The sequence below is a fragment of the Callionymus lyra genome, chromosome 13 (assembly GCF_982586985.1).
Source record: "Callionymus lyra chromosome 13, fCalLyr1.hap1.1, whole genome shotgun sequence".
Taxonomy (NCBI): Eukaryota; Metazoa; Chordata; class Actinopteri; order Syngnathiformes; family Callionymidae; genus Callionymus; species Callionymus lyra.
This window is the reverse complement of record NC_141830.1, coordinates 908484-925667: the sequence shown is the minus strand read 5'-3', so window position 1 is coordinate 925667 and position 17184 is coordinate 908484. Positions and strand designations below refer to the sequence as shown.

The 17184-nt window shown below is 35.0% G+C and overlaps 1 protein-coding gene across 1 annotated transcript in view; it reads right to left on the bottom strand.

Annotated features, from left to right (window-relative positions):
- Positions 1–17184, bottom strand: part of senp6a (SUMO specific peptidase 6a) — a 38041-nt gene that overhangs the window by 18776 nt on the left and 2081 nt on the right. Inside the window, exons 3-9 of the mRNA XM_087806524.1 lie at positions 16958–17015; positions 16743–16849; positions 16493–16633; positions 6621–6688; positions 6479–6567; positions 6130–6421; positions 5761–6032 (exon numbers count right to left, since the gene is read on the bottom strand). Of these exons, the coding sequence (XP_087662650.1) occupies positions 5761–6032; positions 6130–6421; positions 6479–6567; positions 6621–6688; positions 16493–16633; positions 16743–16849; positions 16958–17015 (1027 nt within the window). The remainder of the gene's footprint in view (positions 1–5760; positions 6033–6129; positions 6422–6478; positions 6568–6620; positions 6689–16492; positions 16634–16742; positions 16850–16957; positions 17016–17184) is intronic.

The window sequence follows — 17184 nt, the reverse complement described above, 5'->3', positions numbered from 1 at the left end:
TGACAAAATAAAAGACGAGATAATCTAGTGAAGAAAAAAAAGATGAGATAATCTAGTGAAGAAAATAAAAGACGAGATAATCTAGTGACGAAAATAAAAGATGAGATAATCTAGTGACGAAAATAAAAGATGAGATAATCTAGTGACGAAAATAAAAGATGAGATAATCTAGTGATGAAAATAAAAGATGAGATAATCTAGTGAAGAAAATAAAAGATGAAATAATCTAGTGAAGAAAATAAAAGATGAGATAATCTAGTGACGAAAATAAAAGATGAGATAATCTAGTGAAGAAAATAAAAGATGAGATAATCTAGTGAAGAAAATAAAAGATGAGATAATCTAGTGAAGAAAATAAAAGATGAAATAATCTAGTGAAGAAAATAAAAGATGAAATAATCTAGTGAAGAAAATAAAAGATGAAATAATCTAGTGAAGAAAATAAAAGATGAGATAATCTAGTGAAGAAAATAAAAGACGAGATAATCTAGTGAAGAAAATAAAAGATGAGATAATCTAGTGAAGAAAATAAATACGAGATAATCTAGTGAAGAAAATAAAAGATGAGATAATCTAGTGACGAAAATAAAAGATGAAATAATCTAGTGAAGAAAATAAAAGATGAGATAATCTAGTGAAGAAAATAAAAGACGAGATAATCTAGTGAAGAAAATAAAAGATGAGATAATCTAGTGAAGAAAATAAATACGAGATAATCTAGTGAAGAAAATAAAAGACGAAATAATCTAGTGAAGAAAATAAAAGATGAGATAATCTAGTGACGAAAATAAAAGATGAAATAATCTAGTGAAGAAAATAAAAGATGAAAAAATCTAGAGAAGAAAATAAAAAAAGAGATAATCTAGTGACGAAAATAAAAGATGAAATAATCTAGTGACGAAAATAAAAAAAGAGATAATCTAGTGACGAAAATAAAAGATGAAATAATCTAGTGAAGAAAATAAAAGATGAAATAATCTAGTGAAGAAAATAAAAAAAAGAGATAATCTAGTGAAGAAAATAAAAGATGAAATAATCTAGTGACGAAAATAAAAGATGAAATAATCTAGTGAAGAAAATAAAAAAGAGATAATCTAGTGAAGAAAATAAAAGATGAAATAATCTAGTGACGAAAATAAAAGATGAAATAATCTAGTGAAGAAAATAAAAGATGAGATAATCTAGTGAAGAAAATAAATACGAGATAATCTAGTGAAGAAAATAAAAGATGAGATAATCTAGTGACGAAAATAAAAGATGAAATAATCTAGTGAAGAAAATAAAAGATGAGATAATCTAGTGAAGAAAATAAAAGACGAGATAATCTAGTGAAGAAAATAAAAGATGAGATAATCTAGTGAAGAAAATAAATACGAGATAATCTAGTGAAGAAAATAAAAGACGAAATAATCGAGTGAAGAAAATAAAAGATGAGATAATCTAGTGACGAAAATAAAAGATGAAATAATCTAGTGAAGAAAATAAAAGATGAAAAAATCTAGAGAAGAAAATAAAAAAAGAGATAATCTAGTGACGAAAATAAAAGATGAAATAATCTAGTGACGAAAATAAAAAAAGAGATAATCTAGTGACGAAAATAAAAGATGAAATAATCTAGTGAAGAAAATAAAAGATGAAATAATCTAGTGAAGAAAATAAAAAAAAGAGATAATCTAGTGAAGAAAATAAAAGATGAAATAATCTAGTGACGAAAATAAAAGATGAAATAATCTAGTGAAGAAAATAAAAAAGAGATAATCTAGTGAAGAAAATAAAAGATGAAATAATCTAGTGAAGAAAATAAAAGATGAGATAATCTAGTGAAGAAAATAAAAGACGAGATAATCTAGAGAAGAAAATAAATACGAGATAATCTAGTGAAGAAAATAAATACGAGATAATCTAGTGAAGAAAATAAATACGAGATAATCTAGTGAAGAAAATAAAAGATGAAATAATCTAGTGACGAAAATAAAAGATGAAATAATCTAGTGAAGAAAATAAAAAAAGAGATAATCTAGTGAAGAAAATAAAAGATGAAATAATCTAGTGATGAAAATAAAAGATGAAATAATCTAGTGAAGAAAATAAAAAAGAGATAATCTAGTGAAGAAAATAAAAGATGAAATAATCTAGTGAAGAAAATAAAAAAGAGATAATCTAGTGAAGAAAATAAAAGATGAAATAATCTAGTGAAGAAAATAAAAGATGAGATAATCTAGTGAAGAAAATAAAAGACGAGATAATCTAGAGAAGAAAATAAATACGAGATAATCTAGTGAAGAAAATAAAAGATGAGATAATCTGGTGAAGAAAATAAAAGACGAGATAATCTAGTGAAGAAAATAAAAGATTAAATAATCTAGTGAAGAAAATAAAAGATGAGATAATCTAGTGAAGAAAATAAATACGAGATAATCTAGTGAAGAAAATAAAAGATGAGATAATCTAGTGACGAAAATAAATACGAGATAATCTAGTGAAGAAAATAAAAGATGAGATAATCTAGTGAAGAAAATAAAAGACGAGATAATCTAGAGAAGAAAATAAATACGAGATAATCTAGTGAAGAAAATAAAAGATGAGATAATCTAGTGAAGAAAATAAAAGACGAGATAATCTAGGGGAAAATAAATACGAGATAATCTAGTGACGAAAATAAAAGACGAGATAATCTAGTGAAGAAAATAAAAGATGAGATAATCTAGTGAAGAAAATAAAAGACGAGATAATCTCGTGAAGAAAATAAAAGACGAGATAATCTCGTGAAGAAAATAAAAGACGAGATAATCTCGTGAAGAAAATAAAAGACGAGATAATCTAGTGAAGAAAATAAAAGATGAGATAATCTAGTGAAGAAAATAAAAGACGAGATAATCTAGTGACGAAAATAAAAGACGAAATAATCTAGTGAAGAAAATAAAAGACGAGATAATCTAGTGAAGAAAATAAAAAATGCGATAATCTAGTGAAGAAAATAAAAGATGCGATAATCTAGTGAAGAAAATAAAAGATGAGATAATCTAGTGAAGAAAATAAAATAGACATAAAAATAATCTAGTAAAGAAAATAAAATAAAAAAGACATAAAAATAATCTAGTGAAGAAAATAAAATAAAAAAGACATAAAAATAATCTAGTGAAGAAAATAAAATAAAAAAGACATAAAAATAATCTAGTGAAGAAAATAAAAGATGAGATAATTTAGTGAAGAAAATAAAAGACGAGATAATCTAGTGACAAAATAAAAGACGAGATAATCTAGTGAAGAAAAAAAAGATGAGATAATCTAGTGAAGAAAATAAAAGACGAGATAATCTAGTGACGAAAATAAAAGATGAGATAATCTAGTGACGAAAATAAAAGATGAAATAATCTAGTGACGAAAATAAAAGATGAGATAATCTAGTGATGAAAATAAAAGATGAGATAATCTAGTGAAGAAAATAAAAGATGAAATAATCTAGTGAAGAAAATAAAAGATGAGATAATCTAGTGACGAAAATAAAAGATGAGATAATCTAGTGAAGAAAATAAAAGATGAGATAATCTAGTGAAGAAAATAAAAGATGAGATAATCTAGTGAAGAAAATAAAAGATGAAATAATCTAGTGAAGAAAATAAAAGATGAAATAATCTAGTGAAGAAAATAAAAGATGAGATAATCTAGTGAAGAAAATAAAAGACGAGATAATCTAGTGAAGAAAATAAAAGATGAGATAATCTAGTGAAGAAAATAAATACGAGATAATCTAGTGAAGAAAATAAAAGATGAGATAATCTAGTGACGAAAATAAAAGATGAAATAATCTAGTGAAGAAAATAAAAGATGAGATAATCTAGTGAAGAAAATAAGACGAGATAATCTAGTGAAGAAAATAAAAGATGAGATAATCTAGTGAAGAAAATAAATACGAGATAATCTAGTGAAGAAAATAAAAGACGAAATAATCTAGTGAAGAAAATAAAAGATGAGATAATCTAGTGACGAAAATAAAAGATGAAATAATCTAGTGAAGAAAATAAAAGATGAAAAAATCTAGAGAAGAAAATAAAAAAAGAGATAATCTAGTGACGAAAATAAAAGATGAAATAATCTAGTGACGAAAATAAAAAAAGAGATAATCTAGTGACGAAAATAAAAGATGAAATAATCTAGTGAAGAAAATAAAAGATGAAATAATCTAGTGAAGAAAATAAAAAAAAGAGATAATCTAGTGAAGAAAATAAAAGATGAAATAATCTAGTGACGAAAATAAAAGATGAAATAATCTAGTGAAGAAAATAAAAAAGAGATAATCTAGTGAAGAAAATAAAAGATGAAATAATCTAGTGAAGAAAATAAAAGATGAGATAATCTAGTGAAGAAAATAAAAGACGAGATAATCTAGAGAAGAAAATAAATACGAGATAATCTAGTGAAGAAAATAAATACGAGATAATCTAGTGAAGAAAATAAAAGATGAAATAATCTAGTGACGAAAATAAAAGATGAAATAATCTAGTGAAGAAAATAAAAAAAGAGATAATCTAGTGAAGAAAATAAAAGATGAAATAATCTAGTGACGAAAATAAAAGATGAAATAATCTAGTGAAGAAAATAAAAAAGAGATAATCTAGTGAAGAAAATAAAAGATGAAATAATCTAGTGAAGAAAATAAAAAAGAGATAATCTAGTGAAGAAAATAAAAGATGAAATAATCTAGTGAAGAAAATAAAAGATGAGATAATCTAGTGAAGAAAATAAAAGACGAGATAATCTAGAGAAGAAAATAAATACGAGATAATCTAGTGAAGAAAATAAAAGATGAGATAATCTGGTGAAGAAAATAAAAGACGAGATAATCTAGTGAAGAAAATAAAAGATTAAATAATCTAGTGAAGAAAATAAAAGATGAGATAATCTAGTGAAGAAAATAAATACGAGATAATCTAGTGAAGAAAATAAAAGATGAGATAATCTAGTGACGAAAATAAATACGAGATAATCTAGTGAAGAAAATAAAAGATGAGATAATCTAGTGAAGAAAATAAAAGACGAGATAATCTAGAGAAGAAAATAAATACGAGATAATCTAGTGAAGAAAATAAAAGATGAGATAATCTAGTGAAGAAAATAAAAGACGAGATAATCTAGGGGAAAATAAATACGAGATAATCTAGTGACGAAAATAAAAGACGAGATAATCTAGTGAAGAAAATAAAAGATGAGATAATCTAGTGAAGAAAATAAAAGACGAGATAATCTCGTGAAGAAAATAAAAGACGAGATAATCTCGTGAAGAAAATAAAAGACGAGATAATCTCGTGAAGAAAATAAAAGACGAGATAATCTAGTGAAGAAAATAAAAGATGAGATAATCTAGTGAAGAAAATAAAAGACGAGATAATCTAGTGACGAAAATAAAAGACGAAATAATCTAGTGAAGAAAATAAAAGACGAGATAATCTAGTGAAGAAAATAAAAAATGCGATAATCTAGTGAAGAAAATAAAAGATGCGATAATCTAGTGAAGAAAATAAAAGATGAGATAATCTAGTGAAGAAAATAAAATAGACATAAAAATAATCTAGTAAAGAAAATAAAATAAAAAAGACATAAAAATAATCTAGTGAAGAAAATAAAATAAAAAAGACATAAAAATAATCTAGTGAAGAAAATAAAATAAAAAAGACATAAAAATAATCTAGTCCAGAGACTTAAAAGACGCAGTTGACATTTAACAAGGAAGAACAAGCGGAGCTACGACTGCTCATTCACCTGATCCTTCATCTTGGCTCTGCGAGGTATTGTGAGGCTCAAGTTCAAGTCTTCCAGAAACTCCCTCCCAAGCTCCTCCTCCTGCTCCTCCTCCTCCTGCTCCTGCTCCTGCTGCTCCTCCTGTCCACTCTTCACCGCCGCCTCCACTCGGCCTCCGGATGGCGCCGGAGAGGAATGTGCCGAGTCAGCAGGACGAGGCGAAACGCTGTCCAGTCGGTTGACGTTCTCCGTGCTCGCGTCGTCGTCGGCGTCGTCGTCGCTGGACAGGACGACTGCACAGAGAGAGGGGCGTGTCAGGCGGCGTGACGGAGGCGTGACGGAGGCGTGTCAGGCGGCGTGACGGAGGCGTGTCAGGCGGCGTGTCCTCACTGGGGTCGCTGAGCTTGTGCTTCTGCGATGTCCTCTTGCCGCCGGGCGCCATCTTGACCCTGTGGCCGCTGGAGGTGGGCGGGGCCTCGTCGGCGCCGGACTCTCGCCGGGCCCTGCAGAAGCCCTGCAGCCGGTCGTCCGGCCCGCACGAGGACGGGACCCTGATGGGGGGTCTAGGGGTCGGGTTGAGCCGCGGGACCGGACCGGCGCCGCCGTGGTCGCACGCGCTCAGGTCGTCACACGGATGCGTGCACTTCGCACACGGCTTCTGGTGGACCGTCACGGGGACCGGCTGCAGAGAAGGGCGAGGGTCAGACGAACATCAGGTGACCGGAGAGTGACCTCTGACCTCTGTGGCTTTGAGCTGCGGCGGCAGGTGACAGGACTCATGGGACGGTCGTCTCCTCTGCTGGACACGACGCTTGATGCTCAGCGACTCTGAGAGAGACGGCGGTTCAGTTGGACACTGAGGTGATGTCAGAGGGACTCACCTGTTGTCTCCGGACAGGTGAGCACTATGTTGTCCACCTCCACCACCTGCTGCTGCTCAGAGAAGTTCCTGTGAAGACACGAACGTCAGCTGGACCCACCAGAACCAAACACACCTGACAACGACACCACACTCCAGATGAACTAGTCAATGAAATCATAGACGAGATGAACTAGTCAGAGACGAGATGAACTAGTCAATGAAATCATAGACGAGATAGACTAGTCAATGAAATCAAAGACGAGATGAACTAGTCAGAGACGAGATGAAATAGTCAATTAAATCATAGACGAGATGAACTAGTCAGAGACTAGATGAACTAGTCAATGAAATCATAGACGAGATGAACTAGTCAGAGACGAGATGAACTAGTCAATGAAATCATAGACGAGATAGACTAGTCAATGAAATCAGGGACGAGATGAACTAGTCAATGAAATCAAAGACGAGATGAACTAGTCAATGAAATCATAGACGAGATGAACTAGTCAATGAAATCAGGGACGAGATGAACTAGTCAATGAAATCATAGACGAGATGAACTAGTCAATGAAAACAGGGACGAGATGAACTAGTCAAGGAAATCAAAGACGAGATGAACTAGTCAATGAAATCAAAGACGAGATGAACTAGTCAATGAAATCAGGGACGAGATGAACTAGTCAATGAAATCATAGACGAGATGAACTAGTCAATGAAATCATAGACGAGATGAACTAGTCAATGAAATCAAAGACGAGATGAACTAGTCAATGAAATCAAAGACGAGATGAACTAGTCAATGAAATCAGGGACGAGATGAACTAGTCAATGAAATCAAAGACGAGATGAACTAGTCCATGAAATCAAGGACGAGATGAACTAGTCAATGAAATCATAGACGAGATGAACTAGTCAATGAAATCAAAGACGAGATGAACTAGTCAGAGACGAGATGAACTAGTCAATGAAATCATAGACGAGATGAACTAGTCAATGAAATCAAAGACGAGATGAACTAGTCTATGAAATCATAGACGAGATGAACTAGTCAATGAAATCAGGGACGAGATGAACTAGTCAATGAAATCAAAGACGAGATGAACTAGTCAATGAAATCATAGACGAGATGAACTAGTCAATGAAATCAGGGACGAGATGAACTAGTCAATGAAATCATAGACGAGATGAACTAGTCAATGAAATCATAGACGAGATGAACTAGTCAATGAAATCATAGACGAGATAGACTAGTCAATGAAATCAGGGACGAGATGAACTAGTCAATGAAATCAAAGACGAGATGAACTAGTCAATGAAATCATAGACGAGATGAACTAGTCAATGAAATCAGGGACGAGATGAACTAGTCAATGAAATCATAGACGAGATGAACTAGTCAATGAAAACAGGGACGAGATTAACTAGTCAAGGAAATCAAAGACGAGATGAACTAGTCAATGAAATCAAAGACGAGATGAACTAGTCAATGAAATCAAAGACGAGATGAACTAGTCAATGAAATCAGGGACGAGATGAACTAGTCAATGAAATCATAGACGAGATGAACTAGTCAATGAAATCATAGACGAGATGAACTAGTCAATGAAATCAAAGACGAGATGAACTAGTCAATGAAATCAAAGACGAGATGAACTAGTCAATGAAATCAGGGACGAGATGAACTAGTCAATGAAATCAAAGACGAGATGAACTAGTCCATGAAATCAAGGACGAGATGAACTAGTCAATGAAATCATAGACGAGATGAACTAGTCAATGAAATCAAAGACGAGATGAACTAGTCAGAGACGAGATGAACTAGTCAATGAAATCATAGACGAGATGAACTAGTCAATGAAATCAAAGACGAGATGAACTAGTCTATGAAATCATAGACGAGATGAACTAGTCAATGAAATCAGGGACGAGATGAACTAGTCAATGAAATCATAGACGAGATGAACTAGTCAATGAAATCAGGGACGAGATGAACTAGTCAATGAAATCATAGACGAGATGAACTAGTCAATGAAATCATATACGAGATGAACTAGTCAATGAAATCAAAGACGAGATGAACTAGTCAATGAAATCATAGACGAGATGAACTAGTCAATGAAATCAAAGACGAGATGAACTAGTCAATGAAATCAAGGACGAGATGAACTAGTCAATGAAATCAAGGACGAGATGAACTAGTCAATGAAATCATAGACGAGATGAACTAGTCAATGAAATCATAGACGAGATGAACTAGTCAATGAAATCAAAGAAGAGATGAACTAGTCAATGAAATCAGGGACGAGATGAACTAGTCAATGAAATCAAAGACGAGATGAACTAGTCAATGAAATCATAGACGAGATAGACTAGTCAATGAAATCAAAGACGAGATGAACTAGTCAATGAAATCATAGACGAGATAGACTAGTCAATGAAATCAAAGACGAGATGAACTAGTCAATGAAATCAAAGACGAGATGAACTAGTCAATGAAATCATAGACGAGATGAACTAGTCAGAGACGAGATGAACTAGTCAATGAAATCATAGACGAGATAGACTAGTCAATGAAATCATAGACGAGATAGACTAGTCAATGAAATCAAAGACGAGATGAACTAGTCAATGAAATCAAAGACGAGATGAACTAGTCAATGAAATCATAGACGAGATAGACTAGTCAATGAAATCAAAGACGAGATGAACTAGTCAATGAAATCATAGACGAGATAGACTAGTCAATGAAATCAAAGACGAGATGAACTAGTCAATGAAATCAAAGACGAGATGAACTAGTCAATGAAATCAAAGACGAGATGAACTAGTCAGAGACGAGATGAACTAGTCAATGAAATCATAGATGAGATGAACTAGTCAGAGACGAGATGAACTAGTCAATGAAATCATAGACGAGATAGACTAGTCAATGAAATCATAGACGAGATAGACTAGTCAATGAAATCAAAGACGAGATGAACTAGTCAATGAAATCATAGACGAGATAGACTAGTCAATGAAATCAAAGACGAGATGAACTAGTCAATGAAATCAGGGACGAGATGAACTAGTCAATGAAATCATAGACGAGATGAACTAGTCAATGAAATCAAAGACGAGATGAACTAGTCAATGAAATCAAAGACGAGATGAACTAGTCAATGAAATCAAAGACGAGATGAACTAGTCAAGGAAATCAAAGACGAGATGAACTAGTCAAGGAAATCAAAGACGAGATGAACTAGTCAATGAAATCAAAGACGAGATGAACTAGTCAATGAAATCATAGACGAGATGAACTAGTCAAGGAAATCAAAGACGAGATGAACTAGTCAGAGACGAGATGAACTAGTCAATGAAATCATAGACGAGATGAACTTGTCGAAGACGAGATGAACTAGTCAATGAAATCAAAGACGAGATGAACTAGTCAATGAAATCATAGACGAGATGAACTAGTCAATGAAATCAAAGACGAGATGAACTAGTCAAGGAAATCAAAGACGAGATGAACTAGTCAAGGAAATCAAAGACGAGATGAACTAGTCAATGAAATCAAAGACGAGATGAACTAGTCAAGGAAATCAAAGACGAGATGAACTAGTCAATGAAATCAAAGACGAGATGAACTAGTCAAGGAAATCAAAGACGAGATGAACTAGTCAGAGACGAGATGAACTAGTCAATGAAATCATAGACGAGATGAACTAGTCAAGGAAATCAAAGACGAGATGAACTTGTCGAAGACGAGATGAACTAGTCAATGAAATTAAAGACGAGATGAACTAGTCAAGGAAATGAAAGCCGAGATGAACTAGTCAAAGACGAGATGAACTAGTCATAGACGAGATTAACTAGTCAATGAAATCAGGGACGAGATGAACTAGTCGGAGACGAGATGAACTAGTCAATGAAATTAAAGACGAGATGAACTAGTCAATGAAATTAAAGACGAGATGAACTAGTCAATGAAATGAAAGCCGAGATTAACTAGTCAATGAAATCAGGGACCAGATGAACTAGTCAGAGACGAGATGAACTAGTCAATGAAATGAAAGCCGAGATGAACTAGTCAAAGACGAGATGAACTAGTCATAGACGAGATGAACTAGTCAATGAAATGAAAGCCGAGATGAACTAGTCATAGACGAGATTAACTAGTCAATGAAATCAGGGACGAGATGAACTAGTCGGAGACGATATGAACTAGTCATAGACGAGATGAACTAGTCAATGAAAAGAAAGCCGAGATGAACTAGTCAAAGACGAGATGAACTAGTCATAGACGAGAATAACTAGTCAATGAAATCATAGACGAGATGAACTAGTCAATGAAATCAAGGACGAGATGAACTAGTCAATGAAATCATAGACGAGATGAACTAGTCAATGAAATCAAAGACGAGATGAACTAGTCAATGAAATCATAGACGAGATGAACTAGTCAATGAAATCAAGGACTAGATGAACTAGTCAATGAAATCAAAGACGAGATGAACTAGTCAAGGAAATAATAGACGAGATGAACTAGTCAAGGAAATCAAGGACGAGATGAACTAGTCAAGGAAATCAAGGACGAGATGAACTAGTCAATGAAATCATAGACGAGATGAACTAGTCAATGAAATCAAAGACGAGATGAACTAGTCAATGAAATCAAAGACGAGATGAACTAGTCAATGAAATCATAGACGAGTTGAACTAGTCAATGAAATCAAAGACGAGTTGAACTAGTCAATGAAATCAAAGACGAGTTGAACTAGTCAAGGAAATCAAAGACGAGATGAACTAGTCAATGAAATCAAAGACGAGATGAACTTGTCAAAGACGAGATGAACTAGTCAATGAAATCAAAGACGAAATGAACTAGTCAAGGAAATCAAAGACGAGATGAACTAGTCAATGAAATCATAGACAAGATGAACTTGTCGAAGACGAGATGAACTAGTCAATGAAATCAAAGACGAGATGAACTTGTCGAAGACGAGATGAACTAGTCATGGACGAGATGAACTAGTCAATGAAATCATAGACGAGATGAACTTGTCGAAGACGAGATGAACTAGTCAAGGAAATCAAAGACGAGATGAACTAGTCAATGAAATCAAAGACGAGATGAACTAGTCAAGGAAATCAAAGACGAGATGAACTTGTCGAAGACGAGATGAACTAGTCAATGAAATTAAAGAAGAGATGAACTAGTCAGAGACGAGATGAACTAGTCAATGAAATCAGGGACGAGATGAACTAGTCAAAGACAAGATGAACTAGTCAATGAAATCAGGGACGAGATGAACTAGTCAAAGACGAGATGAACTAGTCATAGACGAGATGAACTAGTCAATGAAATTAAAGACGAGATGAACTAGTCAGAGACGAGATGAACTAGTCAATGAAATGAAAGCCGAGATGAACTAGTCAAAGACGAGATGAACTAGTCAATGAAATCAAGGACGAGATGAACTAGTCAATGAAATCATAGACGAGATGAACTAGTCAATGAAATCAGGGACGAGATGAACTAGTCAATGAAATCAAAGACGAGATGAACTAGTCAGAGACGAGATGAACTAGTCAATGAAATGAAAGCCGAGATGAACTAGTCAAAGACGAGATGAACTAGTCAATGAAATCACAGACGAGATGAACTAGTCAATGAAATCATAGACGAGATGAACTAGTCAATGAAATCATAGACGAGATGAACTAGTCAATGAAATCAGGGACGAGATGAACTAGTCAATGAAATCAAGGACGAGATGAACTAGTCAATGAAATCAAAGACGAGATGAACTAGTCAAGGAAATCAAAGACGAGATGAACTAGTCAAGGAAATCAAAGACGAGATGAACTAGTCAATGAAATCAAAGACGAGATGAACTAGTCAATGAAATCATAGACGAGATGAACTAGTCAAGGAAATCAAAGACGAGATGAACTAGTCAGAGACGAGATGAACTAGTCAATGAAATCATAGAGGAGATGAACTTGTCGAAGACGAGATGAACTAGTCAAGGAAATCAAAGACGAGATGAACTAGTCAATGAAATCAAAGACGAGATGAACTAGTCAATGAAATCATAGACGAGATGAACTAGTCAATGAAATCAAAGACGAGATGAACTAGTCAAGGAAATCAAAGACGAGATGAACTAGTCAAGGAAATCAAAGACGAGATGAACTAGTCAATGAAATCAAAGACGAGATGAACTAGTCAAGGAAATCAAAGACGAGATGAACTAGTCAATGAAATCAAAGACGAGATGAACTAGTCAAGGAAATCAAAGACGAGATGAACTAGTCAGAGACGAGATGAACTAGTCAATGAAATCATAGACGAGATGAACTAGTCAAGGAAATCAAAGACGAGATGAACTTGTCGAAGACGAGATGAACTAGTCAATGAAATTAAAGACGAGATGAACTAGTCAAGGAAATGAAAGCCGAGATGAACTAGTCAAAGACGAGATGAACTAGTCATAGACGAGATTAACTAGTCAATGAAATCAGGGACGAGATGAACTAGTCGGAGACGAGATGAACTAGTCAATGAAATTAAAGACGAGATGAACTAGTCAATGAAATTAAAGACGAGATGAACTAGTCAATGAAATGAAAGCCGAGATTAACTAGTCAATGAAATCAGGGACCAGATGAACTAGTCAGAGACGAGATGAACTAGTCAATGAAATGAAAGCCGAGATGAACTAGTCAAAGACGAGATGAACTAGTCATAGACGAGATGAACTAGTCAATGAAATGAAAGCCGAGATGAACTAGTCATAGACGAGATTAACTAGTCAATGAAATCAGGGACGAGATGAACTAGTCGGAGACGATATGAACTAGTCATAGACGAGATGAACTAGTCAATGAAAAGAAAGCCGAGATGAACTAGTCAAAGACGAGATGAACTAGTCATAGACGAGAATAACTAGTCAATGAAATCATAGACGAGATGAACTAGTCAATGAAATCAAAGACGAGATGAACTAGTCAATGAAATCAAGGACGAGATGAACTAGTCAATGAAATCATAGACGAGATGAACTAGTCAATGAAATCAAAGACGAGATGAACTAGTCAATGAAATCATAGACGAGATGAACTAGTCAATGAAATCAAGGACGAGATGAACTAGTCAATGAAATCAAAGACGAGATGAACTAGTCAAGGAAATAATAGACGAGATGAACTAGTCAAGGAAATCAAGGACGAGATGAACTAGTCAATGAAATCATAGACGAGATGAACTAGTCAATGAAATCAAAGACGAGATGAACTAGTCAATGAAATCAAAGACGAGATGAACTAGTCAATGAAATCATAGACGAGTTGAACTAGTCAATGAAATCAAAGACGAGTTGAACTAGTCAATGAAATCAAAGACGAGTTGAACTAGTCAAGGAAATCAAAGACGAGATGAACTAGTCAATGAAATCAAAGACGAGATGAACTTGTCAAAGACGAGATGAACTAGTCAATGAAATCAAAGACGAAATGAACTAGTCAAGGAAATCAAAGACGAGATGAACTAGTCAATGAAATCATAGACAAGATGAACTTGTCGAAGACGAGATGAACTAGTCAATGAAATCAAAGACGAGATGAACTTGTCGAAGACGAGATGAACTAGTCATGGACGAGATGAACTAGTCAATGAAATCATAGACGAGATGAACTTGTCGAAGACGAGATGAACTAGTCAAGGAAATCAAAGACGAGATGAACTAGTCAATGAAATCAAAGACGAGATGAACTAGTCAAGGAAATCAAAGACGAGATGAACTTGTCGAAGACGAGATGAACTAGTCAATGAAATTAAAGAAGAGATGAACTAGTCAGAGACGAGATGAACTAGTCAATGAAATCAGGGACGAGATGAACTAGTCAAAGACAAGATGAACTAGTCAATGAAATCAGGGACGAGATGAACTAGTCAAAGACGAGATGAACTAGTCATAGACGAGATGAACTAGTCAATGAAATTAAAGACGAGATGAACTAGTCAGAGACGAGATGAACTAGTCAATGAAATGAAAGCCGAGATGAACTAGTCAAAGACGAGATGAACTAGTCAATGAAATCAAGGACGAGATGAACTAGTCAATGAAATCATAGACGAGATGAACTAGTCAATGAAATCAGGGACGAGATGAACTAGTCAATGAAATCAAAGACGAGATGAACTAGTCAGAGACGAGATGAACTAGTCAATGAAATGAAAGCCGAGATGAACTAGTCAAAGACGAGATGAACTAGTCAATGAAATCACAGACGAGATGAACTAGTCAATGAAATCATAGACGAGATGAACTAGTCAATGAAATCATAGACGAGATGAACTAGTCAATGAAATCAGGGACGAGATGAACTAGTCAATGAAATCAGGGACGAGATGAACTAGTCAATGAAATCAAGGACGAGATGAACTAGTCAATGAAATCAAGGACGAGATGAACTAGTCAATGAAATCAGGGACGAGATGAACTAGTCAATGAAATCAAGGACGAGATGAACTAGTCAATGAAATCAAGGACGAGATGAACTAGTCAATGGAATCATAGACGAGATGAACTAGTCAATGGAATCATAGACGAGATGAACTAGTCAATGAAATCATAGACCAGATGAACTAGTCAATGAAATCATAGACGAGATGAACTAGTCAATGAAATCATAGACGAGATGAACTAGTCAATGAAATCATAGACGAGATGAACTAGTCAATGAAATCAAAGACGAGATGAACTAGTCAATGAAATCATAGACGAGATGAACTAGTCAATGAAATCAAAGACGAGATGAACTAGTCAATGAAATCAAAGACGAGATTAACTTGTCGAAGACGAGATGAACTAGTCAATGAAATGAAAGCCGAGATGAACTAGTCAGAGACGAGATGAACTAGTCAATGAAATGAAAGCCGAGATGAACTAGTCAAGGAAATCAAAGACGAGATGAACTAGTCAATGAAATTAAAGACGAGATGAACTAGTCAGAGACGAGATGAACTAGTCAATGAAATGAAAGCCGAGATGAACTAGTCAAGGAAATCAAAGACGAGATGAACTAGTCAAGGAAATCAAAGACGAGATGAACTAGTCAATGAAATGAAAGCCGAGATGAACTAGTCAAGGAAATCAAAGACGAGATGAACTTGTCGAAGACGAGATGAACTAGTCAATGAAATCAGAGACGAGATGAACTAGTCAAAGACGAGATGAACTAGTCAATGAAATCAGGGACGAGATGAACTAGTCGGAGACGATATGAACTAGTCAATGAAATCAGGGACGAGATGAACTAGTCAATGAAATCATAGACGAGATGAACTAGTCAATGAAATCATAGACGAGATTAACTAGTCAATGAAATCAAGGACGAGATGAACTAGTCAATGAAATCAAAGACGAGATGAACTAGTCAATGAAATCAAAGACGAGATGAACTAGTCAATGAAATCAAAGACGAGATAAACTAGTCAAGGAAATCAAGGACGAGATGAACTAGTCAATGAAATCAAAGACGAGATGAACTAGTCAATGAAATCAAAGACGAGATGAACTAGTCAATGAAATCAAAGACGAGATGAACTAGTCAATGAAATCAAAGACGAGATGAACTAGTCAATGAAATCATAGACGAGATGAACTAGTCAATGAAATCATAGACGAGATAAACTAGTCAAGGAAATCAAGGACGAGATGAACTAGTCAATGAAATCATGGAAGAGATGAACTAGTCGGAGACGAGATGAACTAGTCCATGAAATCATAGACGAGATGAACTAGTCAAAGACGAGATGAACTAGTCCATGAAATCATAGACGAGATGAACTAGTCAAAGACGAGATGAACTAGTCCATGAAATCATAGACCAGGAACTGACCGCTGGACCAGACTGCAGGAGGGCATCTGTGCGTGCTGGAAGTGACGACCCTGCAACACGACGCCCTGAGAGGGAACCGGACTGAGGACCAGGTAGTTGCTTCTGTTGGGGAGGATTGAGGAGGCTTCTGTGACATCACTGCTGGAGACAATCAAGAGTCACTGTTCATTGAATCATCTTCATCATCATCTTCATCTTCATCATCATCATCTTCTGACTCCTGGTCACATAAGCAGTAACTTGGACTCACTTCAGTCTCTTTGGAGACAACTTGTTCATAGGCCTTGTAGGAAGATGGGACCGGTTCTCGTAGGTTCTCCTGGAGTCTGCAGGGGTGAACTGTCTCAGAGGTGGAGACTACACACACACACACACACACACACAACACACACACACACACAACACACACACACACACATTGAGTGAAAGGTTTTGCGCAGATGGAGGACCTGAAGGAAGACCGACCTTCCTGGGGTCTGGCGAGTCCTGCTGCCTGCTCGGCTCTGAGCTCACCAGACTGTCACTGAGGAGTCAAAGTCAAGGGGTCAGACGCATGTGACTCCAGGGGTCAGAGGTCAGAGGTGGAGGTGAAAAGAGGAGGGTCCCAGGATGGAGCCCTGAGGCACACCTGCCACCGTCACCGAGAGGGTGGATCTGAAGGACCGGAGCTCTTTGGTCCTTCAGATCAGATT